At 37.6% G+C, this 24,718-nt stretch overlaps 1 protein-coding gene across 10 annotated transcripts in view; it reads left to right on the top strand.

Annotated features, from left to right (window-relative positions):
• The window catches only part of cnksr2a (connector enhancer of kinase suppressor of Ras 2a), an 86,612-nt gene that overhangs the window by 9,776 nt on the left and 52,118 nt on the right, over nucleotides 1–24,718 (top strand). For 7 of the 10 annotated variants that reach the window (XM_084102261.1, XM_084102257.1, XM_084102255.1 and 4 more), the window contains exons 2-4: nucleotides 9,651–9,814; nucleotides 15,699–15,901; nucleotides 22,593–22,698. In XM_084102261.1, the coding sequence (XP_083958387.1) occupies nucleotides 9,651–9,814; nucleotides 15,699–15,901; nucleotides 22,593–22,698 (473 nt within the window). The remainder of the gene's footprint in view (nucleotides 1–9,650; nucleotides 9,815–15,698; nucleotides 15,902–22,592; nucleotides 22,699–24,718) is intronic. The other 3 variants (XM_084102260.1, XM_084102259.1, XM_084102258.1) reach the window with 1 other exon arrangement.

Genomic DNA, 24,718 nt, shown 5'->3' with positions numbered 1-24,718 from the left:
TTGTGGAAGACTGTATTTATGAACAATTCACTGTTGGTCCAAGAACCAGCCCTTCAGCTCTCCTACTTCAGCAGAGGCTCGAGGTCTGGCTCTGCACAGCTGGATGGCTCATTTTAAGACAGGGTTTATTTAACTGATGAATTTCTCATCTCCAGAAGTCCCCTATGGCTTTGAAATTAAGTGACGGCAGAGCAAGGACGATTTAGTGGTGGACACACACACATAGAGCCTCTTCGCAGGTGGTGTCATGGCAGAACGACGAAAAAACCTGTGTAGGAGTTCACAGCTGATTCATGGGTATTCTTATCCCATCCTTTTGCAGTCTGTATTCATGTTTCTTTTCAGGGACGTTACACCTTTTAGTAACCATAACTAAGGCTACATTCACACTGCTTATTGATCAGGTCCGATTTTTTTGTTTTTTTGTTGTTTCTTTGTTCACATTAGTTTTTAAATGTGGCCATTCTGGCCAATATCAGATTTCAAGGGTGAACTGGTCGCAGCTCTGCGCAAAAGAACAATAACAAAGACGGCATGCAGCATAATGTCATACGGAAGTAAATGTCATGGAGACCATTAAAGTCAGGATTTAAGGTGATTTGCAGCAGAAGCCAGTGAATTTGAGTGCAGGCGGTAAAGAGGATGAAGACGAGGATTGAGCACTAAGACTTGCAGTGTGAACCCAGACTAAAAGTAGCGATGCTACTAACTTGACTATTCAGTAGAGTGACAGCTTAGTGTATATTTTTCAGAAACAAGATAACTTTCCCCAACAAGTAGCCTTGTATCTCACCAAGCCGTTAAATTGGTGATATTTTGTCGATAAACTATGTTCACAACTTTAAAACCAACCAAGCAAACTCTCTAATGTGGCTTTCGAAAGTCCGATTCATTTTAGTGAATAGGTTTGTTTGAATGATTCATTAAATGAATTTGTTCAAATTATTCACTTATCAATTTGAGGCATTTACACTTTTTTGTAGCCAAATCACTTTGTATTTTACTTATTTACATAAATCAGTGTATTTTCTAGTTTTATTAGTGGTATTTAGGGTAGATTTACCAGTTGCCACTGTGATCTACTGTTTTTATGCAAAAATTTATTATGGCAACGCTGAATTGTCAGCAGCCATTACTTTAGTCTTCAGTGTCAGAATTCCTTCAGAAATCATTCTAATATTTGATACTCAGGAAACATTTATGATTACGGAGTGTCTATTTACACCAAGTGCAAATAGCCCACCCTGCTGGCAAAGGCTATTTATCTCCTAAGGAACATTATTATTTTCCAATTGTATATCAGCTCGGAGAGGAGTTAATTTTAAATAAATATTCAGCAAGTGTAAATAAAGTGCCTAATGGGTATTTAGTAGCTGGAAAAAAAGTGTTTTGGAGTGGGGTTAGGAGTAGGTGTAAGGTTGGGCTTTAAAGGGTTAATTCACCCAAAAATGAAAATTATATCAGTAATTACTCACCCTCATGTTGTTCCAACCCCGTAAGACCTTCGTTCATCTTCGGAGCACAAATTAAGATATTTTTGATTAAATCTGAGAGCTGGCTCACTCCTCCATAGGCTTCTAAAGACGTTATAACTTGCTGGCCCAGAAAATGCATTAAAGACATCGTTAATATAGTCCAAGTGACTACAGTGGCTCAATCTTAAGTTTATAAAGCGACGAGAATACTTTTTGTTGCCAAAAAAAAACAAAATAACGACTTTATTCCACTATTCATTTCCTTCTCTCTGGGCCTCGAGTTTTTTCACGTAGTGTAATAGCGCAGCGCGTCTGTGTTGCACGTCACCACGTAGGCTCACTATTGGCCGACGCTGGTCATGTGTGTGATGCGTGTGACGTACAACACAGACGCGCTGCGCTATAACACTACGTGAAAAAACTCGAGGCCCAGAGAGAAGGAAATGAATAGTGAAATAAAGTCGTTATTTATTTAATTTTTTTTTGCGCACAAAAAGTATTCTCGTCGCTTTATAAACTTAAGATTGAGCCACTGTAGTCACTTGGACTATATTAACGATGTCTTTAATGCATTTTCTGGGCCAGCAAGTTATAACGTCTTTAGAAGCCTATGGAGGAGTGAGCCAGCTCTCAGATTTAATCAAAAATATCTTAATTTGTGTTCCGAAGATGAACGAAGGTCTTACGGGGTTGGAACAACATGAGGGTGAGTAATTACTGATAGAATTTTCATTTTTGGGTGAACTAACCCTTTAAAGACAGGGACAAGTAATGTCCCAATAAAGCTGAATCCATTTTTTTAAAATAAATATAATCATATACACTGAATATGTTGTTATTTTTGCATACTACCAAACAAATGCACTATGCAAATTCTTATTCTAGCTCCCCACCTCCCCAGCACCACCTGCCTAGTTCTGTTACGAAGGTGTCTCCCTCTCTCTATAGCAGCAGCAGCATGTTTCCATTAATTTTATGTTCCGAGCTTTAGCAAAAGCAAGTCATACTTGCTCTGCAGCAGCAGCCGTGGCAGCGTATAGCAGATCTAGTCTGCAAAGACCAAACCTATGTAAGCACATCCTGGTTAGACGCATTCATGGGTCAACATATTTTGTTGATCCTGGAACAACATTACAGTCCAAAAATGGAATTATAACCACATTCCTACATCTAAACCTAACCCTACCCATAAGTTATCCCTAAAATCAGAGGGAAATGATAGGTGAATAACTGACGTAGAAGCACCTACTCTGGTTGTAAGCCTAAACTTGACCTAAACTGTAAACGTGTCCCTCAAATCTGATTGGTTGATTGGAATGTTGTTCCAGTATCAACAAAGATGTTGATCCAGGAACATGTTGCACTTGGTGAAATCAGGTTCTGCCCTATGTACATTCTATTTACATTAATACAATGTTTTACAAACTATCCCGAGAGTTGTCATGACTGAACTACGTTTTTAAAAGTGTAGCTTTAGTTTAACTACTTTAGATTAGTTTAACTACTAACAACTAGGTAACTTGTAACTTGGAAATCAACTTAGTTACCCCATCACCGCTATCTGTAAACCATTAAATTTTGAAAAAACAGGAGCCTTAAAACAAATCAGAAAAGCACTTTTAGTTTCCAATAAGACCTTGAGCACTTTGTGCACCTTGAACGGTTGTCACGACAACCCTTTCAGCGGTCACCAAGTCTGCATAATGCACAGCACAGCTGCCAGAAATTAGATGGAGAATGAAGATTGATAGAATATAGAGAGAAGAGCACGAATAAATGACATTGCTTAGACTGCATCTGGGAGAGTTGGGAAGGTTCAGAATATCCGTAACTCTAGAGCTTTTTACCAGATAGTTTTATCTATCATTCAATGACTGGAAGCCAGGGAGGTGTTTAATACGTGTCATATTTTAAGTGCTCAGGCTAAGCTTTTTTCTTTATATCCTTTTGGCCCATTTTTCTGGCTTTTTCTCTCTCTCTCCCTGCAGTTTTACTGTGCTACCTGTCAGAGGGAGCAGGCCATGTGCAATGAATAATGCACTATAACAGAGCGAGGCTATTCTAATACTCCTGTACCAGCGAGTGTGTGCAGAGAGCGAGATCAAGATAGGTGTCTGTGCAGGACAGAATATATAATCTGTAAATAATTTGTTAATAAATCAACTATAATGATGAATTAATGGCATGCTGCTTGAGTGTAAGCAGGAGGCACCTCGGCTGTCTTCACTGCAGTAAAAAAAAAAGTTGCTGCAATAAATTTTTTAATACAATCAACTTAGAAGTTAAAGTAATTTCAACTTAAATTACATTAAATTGACTTAAATTAGTTGAATCTTGTATAACTTATTAAAATAAGTTTAGCATTTTTCAACTTTTTATGAGTTAAAGCAAAGTAAAAACAAATGTTGTCATAAATTATTGATCATATGTTTTTTACAGTGCCGATCACTTGAGTGTTTATCACCTTTTCTCTGTTCTTCCCTTATGCGCCAGAGAAACGAGGGCGCCGCCATCTTTAGAATATTGTCTTTGAACTTCCGTTTTTGCGGTCGCTCTGTATATCTCCATGGCATCGCTGTCCAGGAGTAATTAGCTTTTTAAGTGGATTTACTTAAACAAATGTCTTAACAAATGTCAGTAGACCGGGAAGATTTTAAAACGACCCGTTCATACATAAATACGCAAGATCGCTGTGAAAATACAGACCGGAAGTCAAAAGACAACGAGCGCAGCACTGAAAAGGGGCGGGGCTACACAAGGTCTGTACATTAGGATGAAACAATATATCGGTGGTACTAAACAGTTCTGTCTTCTTTGTGGTACAATAAATTTGATCAACTCAAAACACAAAAAAGTTAATTAACTCAAAAAAGGTACATAGTTAAAGAATGGGAAAATGGGTTAAAATTGCTATTTTTAATTTACACATAATTCAACGTACATAATAGCATAGCCTACCGTACAAAAGTTTGGGGTTAGTATGATTTTTTTTTAGAGAGAAATTTATACTTTTATTTGCAAGAATGCATTAAATCGATCAAAATTGACTATAAAGAATTGCAATATTGTTACAAAGGATTTCGAATTCAAATAAATGCTGTTCTTGACTTTCTATTCATCAAAGAATAATGTCATGGTTTCCACAAAAAAAAAAAAAAAAAAAAAAAAAAGAAGCAGCACAACTGTTTACAACATTAATAATAAGAAGAAATGTTTTTTTGAGCACCAAATTATTAAAAAAAAGAAAGAAAATTATATATAAAGGATCATGTGACTGAAGACATGGAGTAACGGCTGCTTTTGAACGATAGTGAAAGTCAGTCTCAACAGAACATGAGGGTTGACAGAAGCGATATAGTATACTGTAGATTTATACTATTGATTATCATACGGCCACATTATTATTATTTATATTATTATTATATAATTAATTATTGGTATTAGCCTATAATATCAGAAATAATTTTCCTTTTTCTGCCTCTGTGCACCTTTAAGATTATTAGCTGGCTTATACTTTCTTTAAAAAAGAAAAAACTGTTTAGATTTGTAAGGGCCAAAATATTCATGAAAAACATAGACCTCTTTATTAACTGAATAAATAAATTGTAAAGTTCAATGTAAATATTTGGTGAAAAAATGGAACTGCAGCACGCTCTAATTGAGAGATTTTAAGGGCAGATTTGAGACTGCCCCGCTTATTTTCACATTACTTTACGCAATCCTCGCTCCAGACCAAGACAAAATCAATCAGCTTCAACTATGTGTATATTACCGTAGTCTGCATTAGGTCAGTAACTAGTTGGCATGTCTGTTTTTCCTATGTAGCGTATAATCAAATAAATGAAAGTATAAATCCTTTATTTTAAATGTGCTTATGTGAATAGCCTTTATATAGCCTAGTTCTGTTGTTTGACTTATGTTTGTTCTGAGAATAGACATGACTTTCTTTTCCTGACTGGAATTCCTCCACAACTTGTAACATTCTAAAACAACATTCGGAGGCAATAAATACTACATTAAGGCAGTTCTAAGATAGCATTCTATGTGTGTGTTGTTAACTTAAAGCCTGTCAATCAACATTAGAGCGCCACCCTGAATAACACAAGGACATTAGACCTCTGCCAAAAGTGTATCAGTCTGTATTCAATTCAATTCACATTTATTTGTATAGCGCTTTTCACGATACACATCGTTTCAAAGCAGCTTTACAGAAAATGCATGTGCCTACATTACAATTTAGAGTGATCTGTTATCAGAGGTAACTTTCTAAGTTATGAATTTCAGAATCACAGTTAGATAAAAATGTACCAATTTAAAAAATGTAATAATTTAAGGCAGAAACAATGAGCTCATTGAAGTAATGAATACTTGTTTGTTAACAAATGATTATGATTATGCTATTATAGAAAATTGTAGCATTGGTGATTAGAATATAAATCTTAAAAAATGTTTTTTAAGACCCAGAATCTGCCCTACATAAATTTACGGTCAGGAGCCGCTACTGGTAAATAAATAACGGATAGGAGTTTCAGCCAAAATGTCTTTATTTGTGCAGTATTGTTGCTTGAGTTCATAGGGCCTGAGACAAAATATTTAAGGGCCTTGTCACAGGGCCCAATTGTCTTCCCTCTGATGATGGCCATAGGTACATTACCAAGATTACAACTGATCTTTCACGCTCTCTCTATACCCTTCCTTCTTTCATTCTTTCCTTTCTAAATCTCTTCATCCTGTTGCCCACACATCATTAACAACATTAACTAACAATTAACTGTTCACTGCACCTGTCCAGTATGTGATTGTGAATCAGAGCCACAGCATCATCAGAAGTTAGTCATTGCGTTCATTTCAGGATTCTCATCTTTAGCCGTACCTTCTACGTTAAATTCAGACCTCGGATCACCAACTATCTAACAACAGAAAGGGTCGCTCTATAATGAGTCAGATATTGTTTAGCAGTAATGACTGTTATTCTTGCTGTCTTGGCAAATGAGTTTTGGCCCGTTCTGTTAATGAGCTGATTGTGTTAGATTTAATTATTAGAGGACAGCTAGTGAGATTAAAAAGAGTCCTCTTACATACACTATCATAAACACATGCACATGCTGTAAGCAAAATATGTAAATCCTGCAGTTATGTACGTTGTGTCGAACAGCAGCTGTTGGGAGATCACGGCTGCTGTGAGACGTGCCGTTGGGAAACAGACTGCCCAAGACTGACAAATGCAGTCCAACAAGTGTGTGTCACTATAGAGAGAGTGTGTGTTGTCACCTGTTTGATGGTGACAGTTGTGAATGGTGGTGTTTTCGAAACTTGCTAGATCCCTCACTGTTTATTAGACTCTTTCTCTGTATTTATAGCTTTCATAGTCACATCTATCCTGTACAGCTGACGGTAGCTTTATTATTTTGATTTGTGTGTGCATCCCATCGGGTTTTCAGAAGCATTACCGTAGGCAGTGCAGCAATCATTTCTGATTTGATTTAGGATGGTTTTGATTCTGGACACGCAGCTTTACTGATATACACTCACAAGAAAACTTTCTATATAACCTTCTGTCAGGCACTTCTTAGATAGAACCTTTTAGGGGTTCCCATCATGGGATCGTTTTGTGGATTTAGTTTGAATTAATTTTATTTTAATTCCTTTGTCATTTTAATTAAATTTTAATGAATTAAACAGCTCATAAACATGCTTTATCAGTAGAAAAAATTTTAATTATACATTTTTAAAGTATTATGCAATCATTTAAAGTGTAGCTTCACTGATTTTCACCTCGCTTTTTCTTGTTCAATGTCAGTAGAATATATAAATGAACCATGTTTACTTGTTGTCTGTTACCTGGACCGAGAAATTCACATTAATTATGAGCAAACGTCTGCCCGATGGTGCAAAACGCGCCTTCAGGCGGACTTTTGACAGCTCCAGGGCTTTTGTGAAGACTACAAATACTTCAACATTTTACCTGCCCCCGGACAGGTGAATTGACAGAGCGTTATTAACAAAACAGTGATTGCAAGAGTAGGTTTAACACTGAAAATTGTATCGTACTTTTTCAACTCTTTGAACAGCATTATGGGAAAAATGGAACACTATGAGAACATCTTTCTTACATGTACGCGACAGCGTTTTGGTTTGGTGGAACTGACAGAACAACAGTTTCTTGCAGTTTTTTTCCCTCCATTTGGCCTAAAATACTGTTTGCCATCCAGTTTTGAAATGTTGACTACAAACACTGAGGCTTTTCAGATTTTCCGTCGCAGTGTTCCATATTTACGATTCTTTACAGCCATTAGCCGCTACCAATGCGGTAGATTGTTCACTGGAAACCGGAAATAACTCGCTCCTGCTAAATGTTTACTCTTTGAATTCTTTCACCCGGGTACAATTACGACTAAAAGGTTGCTAAGACGTTTTTCCTACTAAAGCAAGGCGGTATTTGACTGGTTAAGCGTATCCATAGCAAACTTGTAGTGGCCTTGGACGACAACATGTCCAGCACAGTGTGTTGAAGTTTTCCCACCTATTTTCCAATAGGAAAGACAACAGCCCTTTTCCTCTGTTTTATCTAGTCAGGTAGCACCAATTTCAAAAATTGGTTCGCCTTCCTACTGCATAGGCAGCCCAGTTTTATTGAAAGCCAATTTTGCCAGTCGTGAAGAATACCTTTTTCTCATTATATAGAAACTTTTTGGCATAAAGGTTTTTTTTTTAAATTGAGTCCAGAACCCTAAGGTTCTACGTTAAACCCCTTTGAACCTTTTTCTAGAATGTAGATATCAAAATTGTCTCATTTAAACAAACTTTATTACGCTCCCACACAAATTCTACGTGCACTTTTTTTGGACAGTGACGATTCTGCCCATCTAATGAACCTCTCCCTCAAACATGGGAAAGCTTAGAGATTATGATGTTGCTTAGCTGTCATTTACTGTCAGTTTGATGGATATGCGACATTGTTAGGGCGGAATACAGGTTGTCGACTCAGTCATAATGTATAAGTGTGGCAGCCCTTGTGTGTCTTTATCATTGCTGATTTTGGGGTAAACAGAGTCTGACGCAGATGAGACAATTGAAGATGCATTTATTAGGATTGTGTGCTGTATTTGGCATGGACAGCTCTGATGATATTATAATTTATTATCAGTTACAGCTGCTTTAAGTTAAAAGCAAAAAATTAAAGTGTTTTGAAATAAATTGCACCAAAGTGGATCTGAATCTTGTTTATGTTTGTTTATACAAACTATGGCAATATTCATTTTAATATTTACTTAGATAATTACAGTACAATGTAGATATCAAAATTACTCTGTTAATCATTAATAGTGGTCAAGTGCAATGTTTCTGAAATTAATCAACAGAATATGCATAAATATTTATTTCAGAGACCTTGCTCTTGTCCACTATTAAAGCTTTGATGAGCAATTATTAAATGTTCAACAGCATCTGCATTACTCATTTGCTCTCTAACAGAAACCAGGTCAGTGCTTCATTTACCAGTATCTTCACGCAAGGGGGTGTGGGTAATATTTGATACTTTTATTGTTTATTATCTTTATGCTCTTGTTCTTGATTTTTTTTTTCATTGAACATTAACCTTTGTGTGATTTTTATTCCATCTCAACAGTTCTATATTTTTTGCAAGTGGATAAAAGTGATCTCTTCTTTTTTGTTGGATATATATTTTTAATTTGTTAATAAGGGAATTATGGACACAGTAATTAATTTAATTGGTATAAAATGAATCTAAATGCCTGTTATAGACCTTATTCAGGGCAGCGTAATGACAGGTATAAAAATCTTTTCAGTGTTTTCAACCACGTAATGTTCATTTTAGGTTTCAGGCATTTAAATAGACATTTAAATGAAGTAGCCTGCAATATAAAAAATACATTACAAACATAGTTTGTTGAACTGAATCAGATGACAGTAAACCTTTTTGATTTTCAGTTTTGTGCAATAACAATAACAGTTAATATATTGGATGATGTATCATTGTCTTGTACAAGCTGTAAATGTACTGCTGTATTAATGGGAACTTCTCCCATCTTTCCTATCTTTTGGGCACTTTAACCATAAATCCCATGGCTTCGGGATGATTTGTGATGTTCTAATCTTTGCAAAGTGAATCAGAGTTGACCCTAGGTTGTTGATATTTTCTTAATGTCTCTACAGGTCTGGATGACTGCTTGCAGCAGTATATAAAGAACTTTGAACGGGAGAAGGTAGGAGGTGATCAGCTGCTGAGGATCACCCATCAGGAGCTGGAGGATCTGGGGGTGTCCCGCATCGGACACCAAGAGCTGATCCTGGAAGCTGTGGACCTGCTGTGCGCTCTGGTGAGAGCCTTTCTTTATTCGCTTGATCCTACATCTGCTGTTCAACACTCTGTCAGCATGGTGGACACAGAGTCCCCCACTGCACAGTGTTGACAAAGATATAGAGATGTCACTTATAGAGAAAAACAATATCGCATTCTGAAAAGACTAAAAACACTTGTTTGCATTTTCGACTGCCAATGAATGACAGCAGGCTCACTCTATTTACTTCTTATAATTTATTACGTTTACCTGGTCTTATTTCACACAATATATCAGAAAAAAAGAAACACAATCTAATAACTTAAAAATATTACAAAATGTGAAAAAAAATAACCAATGACTCTATTTTCTTATTTGTTGGCAGACACCAGTGGAGTCATCTACTGCACAATGTTAACAAAGATATAGAGATATCACTTTGAGAAAAAAGAATATCACATTCTGAAAAGACTACAAAAATGTTTGTTTGCATATATTAACAATGAATGACAATGTTAAAAATTTAAAAAGGCTCTATTTACTTATTTATTAACTCTTGCCCCGCCATTTATTTATGTAATTTATGACACAACACATCCGTCATTGACAGAATCATTTCGGTTCCACTTTATTTTGATAGTCCACTTAGACATTCTACTTACTATGAGTAACTTTGCAACTACATGTCAACTAACTCTCATTAGAGTATTAGTAGTAAACTTTCAGTAGACTGTTAGGTTATGGTTAGGTGTTAGGGTTCGGGTTCGGGTTAGTAGAATAAGTTGACTTGTAGTTTCCAAGTTACTTATAGTCAGTAGAATGTCTATTTGGGGACCAACAAAATAAAGTGTTAGCAAATATTATGCAGACAGTCTACTAATACTCTAATGACAGTTAGCTGAAATGTAGTTGCAAAGTTACTTATAGTTAGTAGAATGTCTAACGTCATGGACTATCGAAATAAAGTGTTACCGAATTTTCTGGTAATCCATGATTTCTTTATATTACTATTTTTAATTTAACAATAATATAAAGAAATATAAAATAATAATAATAATAATAGTATTGGAGCCTCTTTTTTACAATCCACTCAAATTAATATTCAATTTCACTTTGAATAACGTCGCATTACGGAGATGAAGGAAGTTTCAAATGCCATTTCATGCTCTCTTAAAAGTTTCAAGATTTAAGAGTTGCAGCTTCAATTTTATAAGATGATAATATTGTTCTCCTGGGAAAGATTTCCTCAGATTTGTTCTTAAAATGTCACTCAATCAGTATTTAAATGAGGCTTTTTGCTAGCTTGTTCCTGATTCTGTTACTGCTCTGTGTGCATGTGTGTCTCTTGACTATTTTTTATTGCTGTGAGATGTTCGACTGCTTGAAAATGATTTTCAAAAACGGTACCAAGAGTACAGACAGTGTGGGAGATGGGAAAGGATTTAGGCTGAAATTTGCTCTGCACCGCTTGAGCCTTTTACATTATCTAGCATTTAATAACTAGCTTTCCATCTAATTCTCTCTCTCTCTCCTCCACTTCCTCTCTCTCGAATCTCTCAGTTGAGGTATTAAAACAATGACTTACCAGCCCACGCTTTCAGAATGTCAGCAACATGACGGGAGGGAACAGACGACAGGATGATGTTTATCGCGTCCGTGTGAGCCGTCTCACCATCCTGAGTCTCTCCTCAGCCTTTATCCTTGTCCTTTTAATGTTTTACTCTTTTTTCCATCTTCGCTTCAACCTGTCTTTCTATCAGTCATGTTTCTTGTTGCCTTTTCCTGATCTGTGAGATTTCTAACACAAGGTGAACTATAATGAGTGTGAGGTTTTGTGAGTGACTGTGAACCACTGGCCTGTGCTGCTGACATTTAGGAGAGCGTTAATCATAAATAGATGACTTTGCTGTGCTCTCTGTCTGTTCTGAACGCTGATCCCAAATCAGAGCTGATGACATTCACGTTACACAGCCTGTGTGTGTGTGTGTGTGTGTGAGAGAATGGCAGCCTAGACATGTGCGTATAGCTATATTTCAACTGAATCATTCACTGTAACTGCACACAAAATTAGATATTTTGCAGAATGTCCCTACTGCTCTTTTCCATAAAATGAGCATAAGGGATAGTTCACTCAAAAATGTCATTTCAAAATGACTTTCTTTTTTTTTGCACAAAAGAAGATATTTTGAAGAATGTTGGCAACCAAAACCATTTTGATTTCCATTGTATAGACAAAAAAACATTGAGACATTTCTCAAAATATCTTATTTTATATTCCATGGAAGGAAATAGGTTTGGAACAACATGAGGGTGAGTAAATGACGACAGCATTTTAATTTGAGAGTGAACTATCCCTGACATTTTTAGCTCTCGAATTTGCAGCTTTTAATTTCGAGAGTATCAAAATGAAACTTTTTAATGACTTAAAGATGAAAAGAATACATAATTTCAAATCTGTGTCACATTGAAGACTACGTCTGCTGGTTAAAGGTGCTCTAAGTAACTTTTTTACCTTAACTGAACAGCTTCGGAATCATTGGAATGGTTATATTACTTATTTCGGGTTGAATGGTGGTCGTTTCGCACCCCCCTGGTGCCCGTGAGCGGAAAATACGCACTTGCAACTTTGAGCCGGCGGGCCGCCGGCCGCCGCGTCAGAAAGTCTCGCGTGATATCAGGTCTCGCGATGTAAACAATTGCTTTACGGCCAGAAGAAATCTGCTAAAATGCTGTCATTATTGCGCTCCCTCACGCTGTTTGTACCCGAATGAAGAAGACGTTTTAAAGAATGTCCCATCTGCTTTGATGTCGTTAATCTACTAGCCTCTGGTGTCTGAGAATCGCCAACGAGTTTTTACAACAGTGTTGTCAAATATCTATTCCGAAGCTGTGGGGGGAGCTCTAGAGAGAAACCTGCGAGCAAAAAGCGAGAATACAGCGAAGAAATCCCGAAACTACTGAGCCCTGCTTTAAAGGTGAACTAAGTAACTTTTTTTACCTTAACTGAACAGCTTCGGAGTCATTGGAATGGTTATATTACTTATTTCGGGTTGAATGGTGGTCGTTTCGCACCCCCCTGGTGCCCGTGAGCGGAAAATACGCACTTGCAACTTTGAGCCGGCGGGCCGCCGGCCGCCGCTTCAGGAAGTCTCGCGTGATATCAGGTCTCGCGATGTAAACAATTGCTTTACGGCCAAAAGAAATCTGCTAAAATGCTGTCATTATTGCGCTCCCTCACGCTGTCCGAACCCGAATGAAGAAGACGTTTTAAAGAATGTCCCATCTGCTTTGATGTCGTTGATCTATAGCCTCTGGTGTCTGAGAATCACCAACGAGTTTTTACAACAGTGTTGTCAAATATCTATTCCGAAGCTGTGGGGGGAGCTCTAGAGAGAAACCTGCGAGCAAAAAGCGAGAATACAGCGAAGAAATCCCGAAGCTACTGAGTGCTGCTTTAAGACTAAACTGAAATAATAAAATATACATTTATTTGATGTAAAACATACAAAAAGTGCAATAATGGTATAAAAATAACCATAAGTGAATAAGACGTGATGTGCCCTGTTTCCCCACTGTAAGGTGTCTTTGAAACCGTCTTAGATACAAACTTGCACACAAATATTGATGGAAGCCAGAGAATTGTTGAGTCTTTATTGTTTGACAGCATATTGACCTCAGAGACACAGAGCGGCCCACTCTCTCCTTTCCTGTCTCTCTAAACTCTAAAAAGCTGTCATTCTCTCACATATTTGTTTATCTCACTCTTCCCCTTCCAATTGCTTTATCTTTCTGTCATTGTGGTGTGTGTTATCTGCAGCATGAATGCCCCCCCCCACACCACACCACCACCAGCACCAGCACTACCACCACACACACACACACACACACACATCTTCTGTGCAAGTCTCCCACCACTCTGAAGCTGATTAATGTATCTTTTGTGAGTCTGTGTGTATGTTGTACAAACCTGTTTTAGTGCTGCAGGTGTGTTTATTACCTGTTCTTGTACTTTGTGAGTGCGTGTGTGGGATTTGTTCTTCGGACAAGTTGGAGCACATTACTCTGATTGATCTCCTGCTGATGTGAGCCCTACTGAAATTGATGCGCATTGCACACTTTAACACGCACACACACACATTTTTCTATCATGGTGGGCTCTTTACATTGACTTCTGTTGTTTTATGCTGAATTCATAACATTTTCTATTTTCAGCCTCTAAACCCAGCCATCACAGATACCATTTTGCATTTGTATATTTCTATTAAGACATTATTTGGGAGTGATTTTTTAAGCCATAAACATGTTTTGTGACCAACTCTTGAGAAAAGTCATACTAATACTAATACTAGTAATAATACTAATAACAATAACAATGCTTCTACTACTTCTACTAATAATAATAATAATACAATTAAATGCACGCACACATAAACAGTATATACTGTATATATATATAGCTTTTTAATCATCAGTTAAATCATCCTCTAATAGTGCAGGAATATGTATACTTTTTATTAAATGCTCAGTCTCTTGTTTGTTACGTGTGCACAAGCATGAGCAGTAAGTTGCAGTTCTGCTGCTGGCTGCAGTTCACTTAACGGCCACCGGTGTCGCTAATAACAATGGTCTCTGAATTCTACATATAGCCCCTATAAAGCCACAGTTTCATCACTAGAGGTCATTAGTCAAAACAATAACAAAGGCGTAGCTTGATGACGCCGTGAATGAGTGTGGAATCATTGGAGTTGTCGTCTTCATCTCCACAGCGGATGGAAAGCATTCCAACAGGACTCGTGAAATCATGTTCATGTGATTAGTTAACGTATTAAAGTTATATTAATGTTACTGTGATATGAAGCAGGGGAGGGCTGAGAGCCTGGGACATTTTACGTTGCTGTTTTAACTAATGTGTGTGTTCCTTCTCCTGAATGTATGTGCATAATGCTGCTTTTGATCAGCCTTCGCTCCTTGATCCCTACTCTTTATGCAGGAACAAGGTAGCCTACTTTGGTACCCTGCCAAAGGCACCTGGTGCGACCTCTATCCAACACAAACACAGCAAAATAATTTGCAATTTAATTTTTTTTACGTCCTATGCCAAAGACGCATATATCTGTATGTGATAACTAGTGTGCTTTTTGGCTTTTTTTCTGACATGGTTTTGTCAGATATAGATATGCAGATTTGTCTGAGCTGATTGCTTTATCTCACAGAGGAGTGAGGCGTGTGTAAGCTCCTATCAGCTGGCAGCAGAGACTCTCAGTGCATTATTCATACTCTGAACTTTATGTTCTGTCTCCACCCACTCAACACACCTCTACATATGAAGCGCTCACTCTCTTTCTCTCTATTTCTCTCTCTCTGCCAGGTGCTGAATATTCATTTGGGATCTCTGAGTGATCTTTGAGGGTGTGAGTGAGTGAGTGACAGAGAGAGAGAGAGAGAGAGAGAGAGAGAATATGTCTGCCAGTGTGTTTTGTGCCTCTATTACCAAATTTAAATACATCTTTAGTTTAACCTTGTTAATAACTTATAATAACTTAAATTTTATTTTATTGTTACTAATTTTATTTCATTTTTTTCTATATTTATTGCAATTTTTAGTAAAATAAGTATTTAACTAAGTATTTAAATGTATTATTAAATAAATGTTAAATTAATTTATTCTGATTTGGCAAGCCTTTGTCAAGTAACATTCAAAATTTGTTTTAATAAACATTCCTTTTCTAGTTTTAGAAAACTATAATTTCTGTCATGCCAATAATGCACAATAAAATTGAAAACAGAGAGAGGAGACTCATGAAAAAAGGGACACTGAAAAGAACAGTGGGAAAACAAAAAGCGATGTTCTGATTGAGTCATTCCTACAATTGTTGGAGTTTTGTCACTAAAGCATTTCATTTTCTTTATCTCTGTTTGACAGAACTATGGACTGGAGACAGAAAACCTGAAAACTCTTTCTCACAAGCTCAATGCCTCCGCCAAAAACCTGCAGAACTTCATCACGGGCCGCAGACGCAGCGGACATTATGATGGTCGGACAACCCGCAAGCTGCCCAACGATTTCCTCACCTCTGTGGTGGACCTCATCGCTGCCGCTAAGAGCCTTCTGGCCTGGCTGGATAGGTTAGTCCTGCTAAGAGCCGCAAACACACTGAATCAATACATGCATTAATACATACTTAAAATAAATATACACATATATTCGATTTAATTGATTTCAAATTTCACATTGATGTGTCAAGTTGGGGTATAGCCAAATTCAGTACCCTTGAAAAACGACTTTCTCAAACACTAGAGAAAAGGATGTTTGACATCAGATAAAGATTGAAGAAGCATGACCTTAAAGGTTAATAGGGGTCTTCTCCTGAAATCCAGGGTCTTATGTCATCTTTTGTTGTTGATGGTCAGATAAATGCAGTTGTGACGCGAGTAACTGACTGTGAATTGATAGTGGTAGATCTAGAGCTGCAAGTAAGTACGATTTATTTTGAAAGAAATGAATGCCTTTATTCAGTGAGGATGCATTAAATTGATCAAAAGTGACAAAGAAATTTATAATGCTACAAAAGATGTCTATTTCAAATAAATGCTTTTCTTTTAAACATTCTGTTCATCAAAAGTATAATGATTTCCACAGAAATATCAATCAGCACAGCTGTTTTTAACATTTATAAAGTAAGAAATGTTTCGTGAATCATGTGACACTGAAGATTAGAGTAATGGCTGCTGAAAAATTCAGCTTTGCCATATGTTTTTTACTGTATTTTTGATCAAATAAATGCAGCCTTGGTGAGCATAAGAGACTTCTTTCAGAAAACATTAAAAAAATCGTATCGACCCCAGACTTTTGAATGGTAGTGTATATCATGAAATTATGGATTATTTTATGGATTAGTTTGAATTTAATATCTATTCCTGTATTGGCATCCTTTGTTGTTCCTTTAAGAAGGCCTCTGATTTTGGGCTCAGAGATACGGTTGTGATTCCTCAAATGTTATTCCTGGAATGAGAATGACAGAGGGTGTTGATCCAGGAACATTTCCTGTTCGGCAAATCATTTTGTGCACGGTTTTCCCTCCCGTCAAGGGATGGCACTTAGAATTAGAGTCACAATTTCTGTGTTGCAGGGTGGACAAGTTAGCGACTTGGGGTCTCTTGTTTAGTGTGCACGAGGCCAGCTTTTGTCTGTTCAAATTCAATCATGTTGATTTGTGTTCCACCCCTCAGCAATCAGGTACATAGATGAGTGAAGAGGTCTTATATAACACTGACTCTTTCTCTCTCTGTAACTTCCGCTTCTTTCGGATCTAGATTGCGCATTGCTTCTGTTCATAGTGATTTCTTTATGAATCACTACATTACAATATGTTCAAATTTCTGCTGCCAAAGTCATCAATCAAGTCAAGAAATCTGATCACATTACTCCTTTGCTCTATAATCTACATTGGATACTGGTTCCTCTCCGCATTCAGTATAAAGTTCTCTTGTTAACTTTTAAATGTCTTCATGGACTTGCTCCCAATTATGTATCTGCACTTCTGCACTTTTATTCACCTCCTAACTCTATTCAGTGCTGTGGCTCCGAAACTCTGGAATTCTCTTCCTCCAACTCTTCGTGACACATCTACTATATCCTCATTCAAATCTCAACTAAAAACCTATCTTTTCTCACAGTATTTCCAACCCTCCTCTGTTTAGTGTTCTGCTTTTTTTTTACTCTATATTTATATGTACTATGTGATGTATAGCCTACTTACTGTATGTTTGATGCTGTTTATGCTATCTCCGCTTTATAAAGGCGCTTTATAAATAAACCTTTTTATAATTATTATTATGATATATTGATGAGCAGAGAGAGAGAAAGAAAGAGAGATGTGAGGAAAGTAAGAACCGGAACATTTCTGTCCAGCAGTTGTTTGAAACAGTTTTTTCTTCTCATAAGTATATCCACGTGGAATCTGTCCACATTTTTGGTCTTGCTGATTGTGAGGAAAAATCTGTAGAAATTCTGCTGTGCCACTAATACTTTGTTTTAAATTAAACTTTGAACTATTTAAACAAAAAAACGCTTCAGTGCGCTGGCACACTGGCAAAGGTTAACAGGTTAAGAACTGTATGTTCTTCAATAAAAACAAAAGTTATTGAGGGAAAAAATAAATATGAATTTATATTAGATCTTGACTGCATGTAGATTTTTTTTGTATTACTATATATTAATATTAATAAATTATAATTAAAATAATTTTAAGATATTTTTTGGCCCCTTTGGAAGCTTGATAGGGCCCTGGTTGAGAACCACTGTTTTACTTTTTTGTCTTGTAGATTATTGCAAATTCTGCTGATTTGTCACCAAGATAATATTATCTAGCTGGCTAAGGTAAAATTGATATTTTTTTAATGTGCAAAAAAAGAACCTCTTTATAATCTTGAAAGCATCAGCAAGAACGATCAGTAACCGATTTTGCACCGTATTCCATTGTTTTTATAGCAAAGATGTGTTTATGATTTTGTTAAATTATAGCTGTATAAATTATTTTATGCTTTTTAATACATTTTGTTTTTGTAAAAAAAAAAAAGTGAACAGAATTTAAAATTAAATTAAATTAAATTAAATTTTGCCCAATTATTTATAACAAGTATAAAAATGCATTGGTGAACATCTTTATCTTTATTTTGTTGTTGGGATCAGTTAAAATAAAATAAAATAAAAACTTGGCCAGAAGAAAAGAAAAAAAAACATTATTTTTGAAACCTGACATGTTAAAGTGTAATAAACAGAGCTGACAGTAGACAAATGTGTGCTCGTTGTACTGCTTTGCTTCTTATTATCATAAATTTGAATTCTGCTTAACTTTGTTGCTTTGTCGCTGCAAATCACTGTCATTATAAAACCCCTCATAAAACACTTAAGTTATAGACTGTAGTGCTGCAATATTTCTACTTTTTAATTTTGCAATGAATGTAAATCAAGTGGGTGGTTTGTGCTGAAGGATCCCTTTGGCATCCAGTTGCTGTACTCGGTCCAGCTCCCTCTGGTACTGAGCCTGGCTTAAAGCTCTGGACTGGGACAGCACCGCACAGTAGGACCCTTTCCATCAGACGGCATTTGATTTCCTCTCAGCTACACCCCACTGAGAACGCCATCTCTCTGTTGCTGTGCCCAGACACCCGCAACCCCGCTTTCTGATCCTGGACCCGAGAGCGGTCCATACAGTATCACACACAGTTCACATTGGCCCAGTCTGGATTGGGATCAAGCTGAGAGCGCTAATCCACACCAGCTCACGGCTTGCTGACTAAGGTGATCTTGTAGCCAGTCAGTGTTTGGGTTAGGGAGGTTTCTGAGTTTCAGTATCCATTATCAGGAACGAACACTGTAGGAACAAGGCCACCGGGTGGGAGGGGTGCTTCGTTCCCCGCTTTCATTAATGATGGCCTAATTACGCTCCCCGGCCTTTCTTCTCTGCCAAAACAGTCCCCAGTAGAGCTGTCGTCTCCCCTGCAGACATAGTGGAAGAACAGAAGGAACTCAGCGAGAGAGAGAGAGAGAGAGAGAGAGAGAGAGAGAGATGGAGGGAGGGAGGAACGAACAGAGTTACACTAACGCAGGTGAATGGATCTGAAGCCAAGAGACATTATGACTGACTTGAGAGTCTCGGTCCCTTAAGTGTTATTGGTTGATATCCATCCAGGCTGACACCAGCTCTCCTTGCCACTTGCCAAGCCGGTGATCATCGTTTAATGATATCTGTCTGCTTCTGTTGGGTTTGTTGTGGGCTTTTCCTCATTTTCATTCACTGTGGGCAGAGCTCCATGTGGGAGGGGCTTATTGAAAAATGCAGGGGAAGTTCCGTCAGGTTTGTTTACCCTTTGATTACATTAAAGGGTTAGTTCAACCAAAAATGAAAATTCTGGCATTCATTACTTACCCTCATGTCGTTCCAAACCCGTAAAACTTTCGTTCATCTTCAGAACACAAATGAAGATCTTTTTAATGAAACCTGAGCGATTTCTGTCCCTCCATTAACAGCTACGCAACTGACGCTTTGATGCTTCATAGAGATCGTGAAATTAATCTATATGAATTGACCGGTTTAGTCCACATTTTCTGAAGAGACTTGATCTCTTTATATGATGAACAGATTGGATTTATGCCTTGAATTTTTGGAACGAAATCAGGGTGAGTACTTATTGAAAAAATTCAAATTTCCTGAACTATCCCTGTAAGAGGCATAATAGATCAGTACTCGCCATATTGATTGTTGATAATTCAGGCAACAAAACACTTATAGGGCCCTATCTTGCACCCAGCGCAATTGACTTTGTACACCGACGCATGTATCATTCCTATTTTGCACCCGCGCACAGCGGACTTTTCCCTCCACAGACGCACGGCGGTTAACTAAGAAATACACTTGCGCTCCCGGGGGCGGTAAAGAGGAGGCGTGTTCCGGCGCAAACGTTCCCTTGTGCTATTTTGCAGGTTTAGAAAACAATTCCGCCACTGACCGAAAAACCCTAGTTTAAAGTCAGTGGCGCGTTGCGCATGTTATTCATATGCTATTTTAAGGGCGCATGCTTGGCCATAATCAATGTAGCGTGTGCTCAACGTGCATACACTTTGATTCTCTCATCTACACAGAAGCAGCAGTTTTCATTTTTGCAAATCATACATTATTACGATAGATAGATAGATAGATAGATAGATAGATAGATAGCAGTTTATTATAAAAGCATACATCTAGCTTACACATTTACCAAAATTATCATACGCCTGTTTAACCGAAGTTAATTTGGGTGTGTTTCTCCATCCCCAACGTCACTTCTCTGTGTTTTACGGCCCTGACGAGAACGTCGGTCTCCTCGGTTGTGAACTGCTCCTGGCGCGCGCCTGGAAAATCCGCCGTTATAATAGGAATCCGCTATAGAACAAGCGCGCCTGCTCTTAAAGGGAATGTGAGATGACGCTCTGATTGGTTTATTTCACGTTATGCCCAAACCACACCTATGAATAATGAAGCTACTTCAGACCAACCCATTTTAGATTTGCGTCGGGCGCAAGAGTCATTTATCCCGCCGGTATAATAGCAACAGCGCCCAAGACCCGCCCACAAATTTACTTGCGTTTCGCGCTTGATACTTGCGTTTTAGACCGTTAAAATAGGGCCCATAATGTCATTTGAAGTTTGTGAAAAGACTGAATGTTCAACCTCTATACAGAACATTGTGAACGCAGTGTACTTCCATTCCTCACAGTCTCATTTTCATTTGTGTCACTTTAAATTTGGCATTTATTCTAACTGAGGTCTATAGTTTTTGATATTACACTCAGCTCAGCTGTTTTCAAACTCACTCCTTTTCAAATTCTGGCCTAAATAAGCCTTTCGTACTGAATAATCTATTCTTTTAAAATCAAAAGTAAGCCATACTAGAAATAAAAATAAATAATTTTGCATTCTAGCCTCAATATAAGCCTCAAATTTCTTGATGGTCCCCCACTAGATACCCATATTTACTATTTATGGTGTAATCATTATACCTAGATAAAGGTTCCTGACTCTTTTCTGTAGCTCAAACAGTAGAGCACGGCGCTAGCAATATCAAGGTCATGTGTTTGATTCCCAGGGAGAATGTGAACTGCTAAAATGTATACCTTGAACCTTGCACTGCAAGTTGCTTTGGATAAAAGCATCTGCCAAATGCATAAATGTAAATGCCCTGACATTATTAGTGCTAATGCTTTTTCATTGATTTGTTCAGATAGGAGCTGAAAGTGTTCGGATCCTCTCTCCGTGTGTAAAAGTATCTTTTTAAATGAAGATAGACAGCAGCACATGAGCAATTACAAAAGCACCCAGACTCTCATGCATTGATCGAAAAACTGGAGCAGGAAGAGGTGAATCTTTGAGGCCTGGCCTTGAGGAGATGGAAGTGGTCTTTTTTTCCCAACTGACGGATTTCTTGTCAGCCTGGAGCCTTCGTGTCCAGATGGCGGCGTGTGCTCAAATGCTTCTAAAGAGCAAAGGTTGGATGTAATGAAGTCTAGTCAATCCTGGAGAGAATCGAGTGAGCTGCATAGATTTCAGTGTCTCGCAGACTAGCTCGGATGACTTGGTTTTGAACTTTTTCTTATTTTCTTGCTGCTATCATTTCTTTGTCTCTCTCTCCCTCTCCATCCCCTCAGGTTTCTTTCAGACAGTTCTCGTTAAGCATCTGTCCACTGCGTTCATGTTTGCTGACAGATGTCCTTTAACCGGGGTCAGACGCTGTTGCTGTACTATCACCGCAAAGTGATATTTGGGAATCAAGCGAAGTCGCTGACATTTAGGAGTGGAGTTTTGAATGGGGATTTGGTATTCGCCTAGAGCTGCATCCCAAATCCTGTTTAGAGAAGAGAGTTTGACTCAGGAATGTGTGTTCGGGTGGTATAAGAGCACTTGTGGGGTCTTTGAATGAACGATTTTTAGCCCAACGGTGAAAGATTGTTAGAGTTTCTTAAATTGTGAGGGGCTTCTGGGTTTGCGTCAGTTGGTATTCCCAGCGGTCTTAGAGGAATATTTAGAGACAAGATGGAAACGATGAACCAATGTTCCTACAGCCCTGTATATATAGCACACAGCCTCAATACACATGACCCACATTCACTTCGTCACTCACAGAAAGAGAGAAACTGGGTCTGGAGTACATTCACGACCAACGGGGATAACCTATAGCACAGCACACACCGACACATATCTAAAGTTTACAAGCACACACACTCAAATTGTCTATCTTGTGGGTCTGGCTCTAAGAATAATCTAACGGTTAATTCCAGGTGCTACTTCTTTTGCAGGTCACCGTTCGCTGCCGTAACAGATTATTCCATGACCCGGAACAACGTGATCCAGCTGTGCCTGGAACTCACTACCATAGTACAACAGGTAATGACATTCATTGACCAAACCAACTACATCAAACACACTCATATTAGATGCTAACACATTGCTAACATCTCATGGAAACAACATTTCTGAGTCTAATTCAACCGGGGAAATTCTTTTAAATATTTATGTAGGTTATATATGGCTGTAGTCTAGATGTGGAGAAGGACTTTCAGAGCAGATTTAGCTCTGAGATTGGTGCAGTGAGGGGTTTTTCATTTTTGCCAAATATGATGATGAGGGACTAAAACATAAAATATTGAGGCAGCTATTTTCAGTTTCCAAAATTAAATATGTTGTTTTTTTATTGTCACTGAAAATTGTTAAATGATCTGGAAAATATTTACTTTTATTAAATTAAAACTTTTTTACTAACTGAAAACTTTAAACTTTATTATTAAAAATTAGTGTAGTGTATTGTAGGCTACTGTAAAAAATATATATACATTTTAAAATTAATCAATGTCACATGATAATATGCATATTAGTTGCTCAAGAGACATTCCTTATTGTTATCGATGTTGAAAACAGTTGTGCTGCTTAATATTTTTGTGGAAACTGTGATACAGTACTTTTTTTAGGATACTTTGATGAATACTGTAGAAAGCTCAAAAGAACAGCATTTATTTGAAATTTTTATATCTTTTGTAACATTATAATCTCTTTACAGTTACTTTTGATTAATTTTATGCATCCTTGCTGAATAATTATTCATTAAAAAAAACGAAACTTTTAAAGATGACACAGTTATAGGCCTTTGTACTGACACCAATCTCATATTAATATCTATTACATCATTTTTTAATGATGAAAATGATGAAAGGAGTGCGCTGAAGATATTAATATGAAATTAATTTAAACCTCTCACATATCTGCTCCTTTTACGTTCTTCCACATGTTATAAAGAGGTTTTAAAAAGCACTATGAGGATGTCAAGAACTACAGCTCATTTGTTTGCATCATGCATCATGGGTAATGTAGTCCTTTAGAGCAGAGCAGGAAGGGAAACTTGATCAGTCTGTAACAATCATTCTAGACAAAAGAGAAATACGAGAAAGGAGAAGGATTAAAGGCTGCTGCAGTCATGCTAGTGTGTGTTAGTATGTATCTGTACCCAGCAGATCATTTTTGGGATGGTCAGAGGATCATGGCCAGCAAGAGCAGCATTAAATGGATGAGTCTGTCACAGCCAGCTCAGCCTGAGCACTGCGCAAACTCTCTCTTAATCCAGGAGAGATTACAGCGTTGAAGCCAGAGATCTGGTTCTAATCTCAACTAATGCAACTAGTATTGAGCATTCAGGACCAGCAAGAGGTCCTTTTCCCAGATCGGCCCCTGTGAGATTAGTTCATAATCCTTTTTTTCCCAAATAAAACCATTTTAAGTTAGCAGGAGTGTTTTTGGAACATGCTAGCTGGTTTCTACCTGATTCAAGATAATTCAAACAGGTTTAGATGACCAGATGGACTTTCAGCTGGTTAGAACCTGACTGAGCTGGTAGACGATCTTGTGCCAGCCTAACATATTCCAAAAACCTGCTTGACCATCTGATTTATCCACTGGTAGTCTACCACTGACTAGTCGCTAGTCAACCACCTAAACGAGATTTAATGACACAGTCCTCATTACTACATTATTGCATTATAGCTTACATCGCTTGTATGGATGAGCGCCCCCTGCTGGCATCACTATTACCTCCATCTTAGTTTTTGTTTGTTTGTGTGTCTCTCTCTCACTGTTTCGCTGTGTGTGGTGTCTTCTCATGATTTAAAGTAATGGTTTATCCAAAAATGAAAATGTATACATTTTTACTTCTTTTGTTCCAAAGATTCTAACTTTCTTCCATGGAACATGAGTGTTTTCAATACAATGAAAGTGTACAAGGTCTGTGTGTGTCAGCTTTGTGATAAACAGACCAAAGTTGTAATATGTATTCATCCACAGAGCTCTCCTTGGCATGTTTTGCAACGTTTGATTTGTGGATAAATTGTTCTTTTGAGTCGGATCTTTTCAGTGAAGT

This window comes from Abramis brama (genome assembly GCF_963993115.1).
Source record: "Abramis brama genome assembly, chromosome: 24".
Classification (NCBI taxonomy): domain Eukaryota; kingdom Metazoa; phylum Chordata; class Actinopteri; order Cypriniformes; family Leuciscidae; genus Abramis; species Abramis brama.
This window is presented reverse-complemented; position numbering and strand designations above follow the sequence as displayed.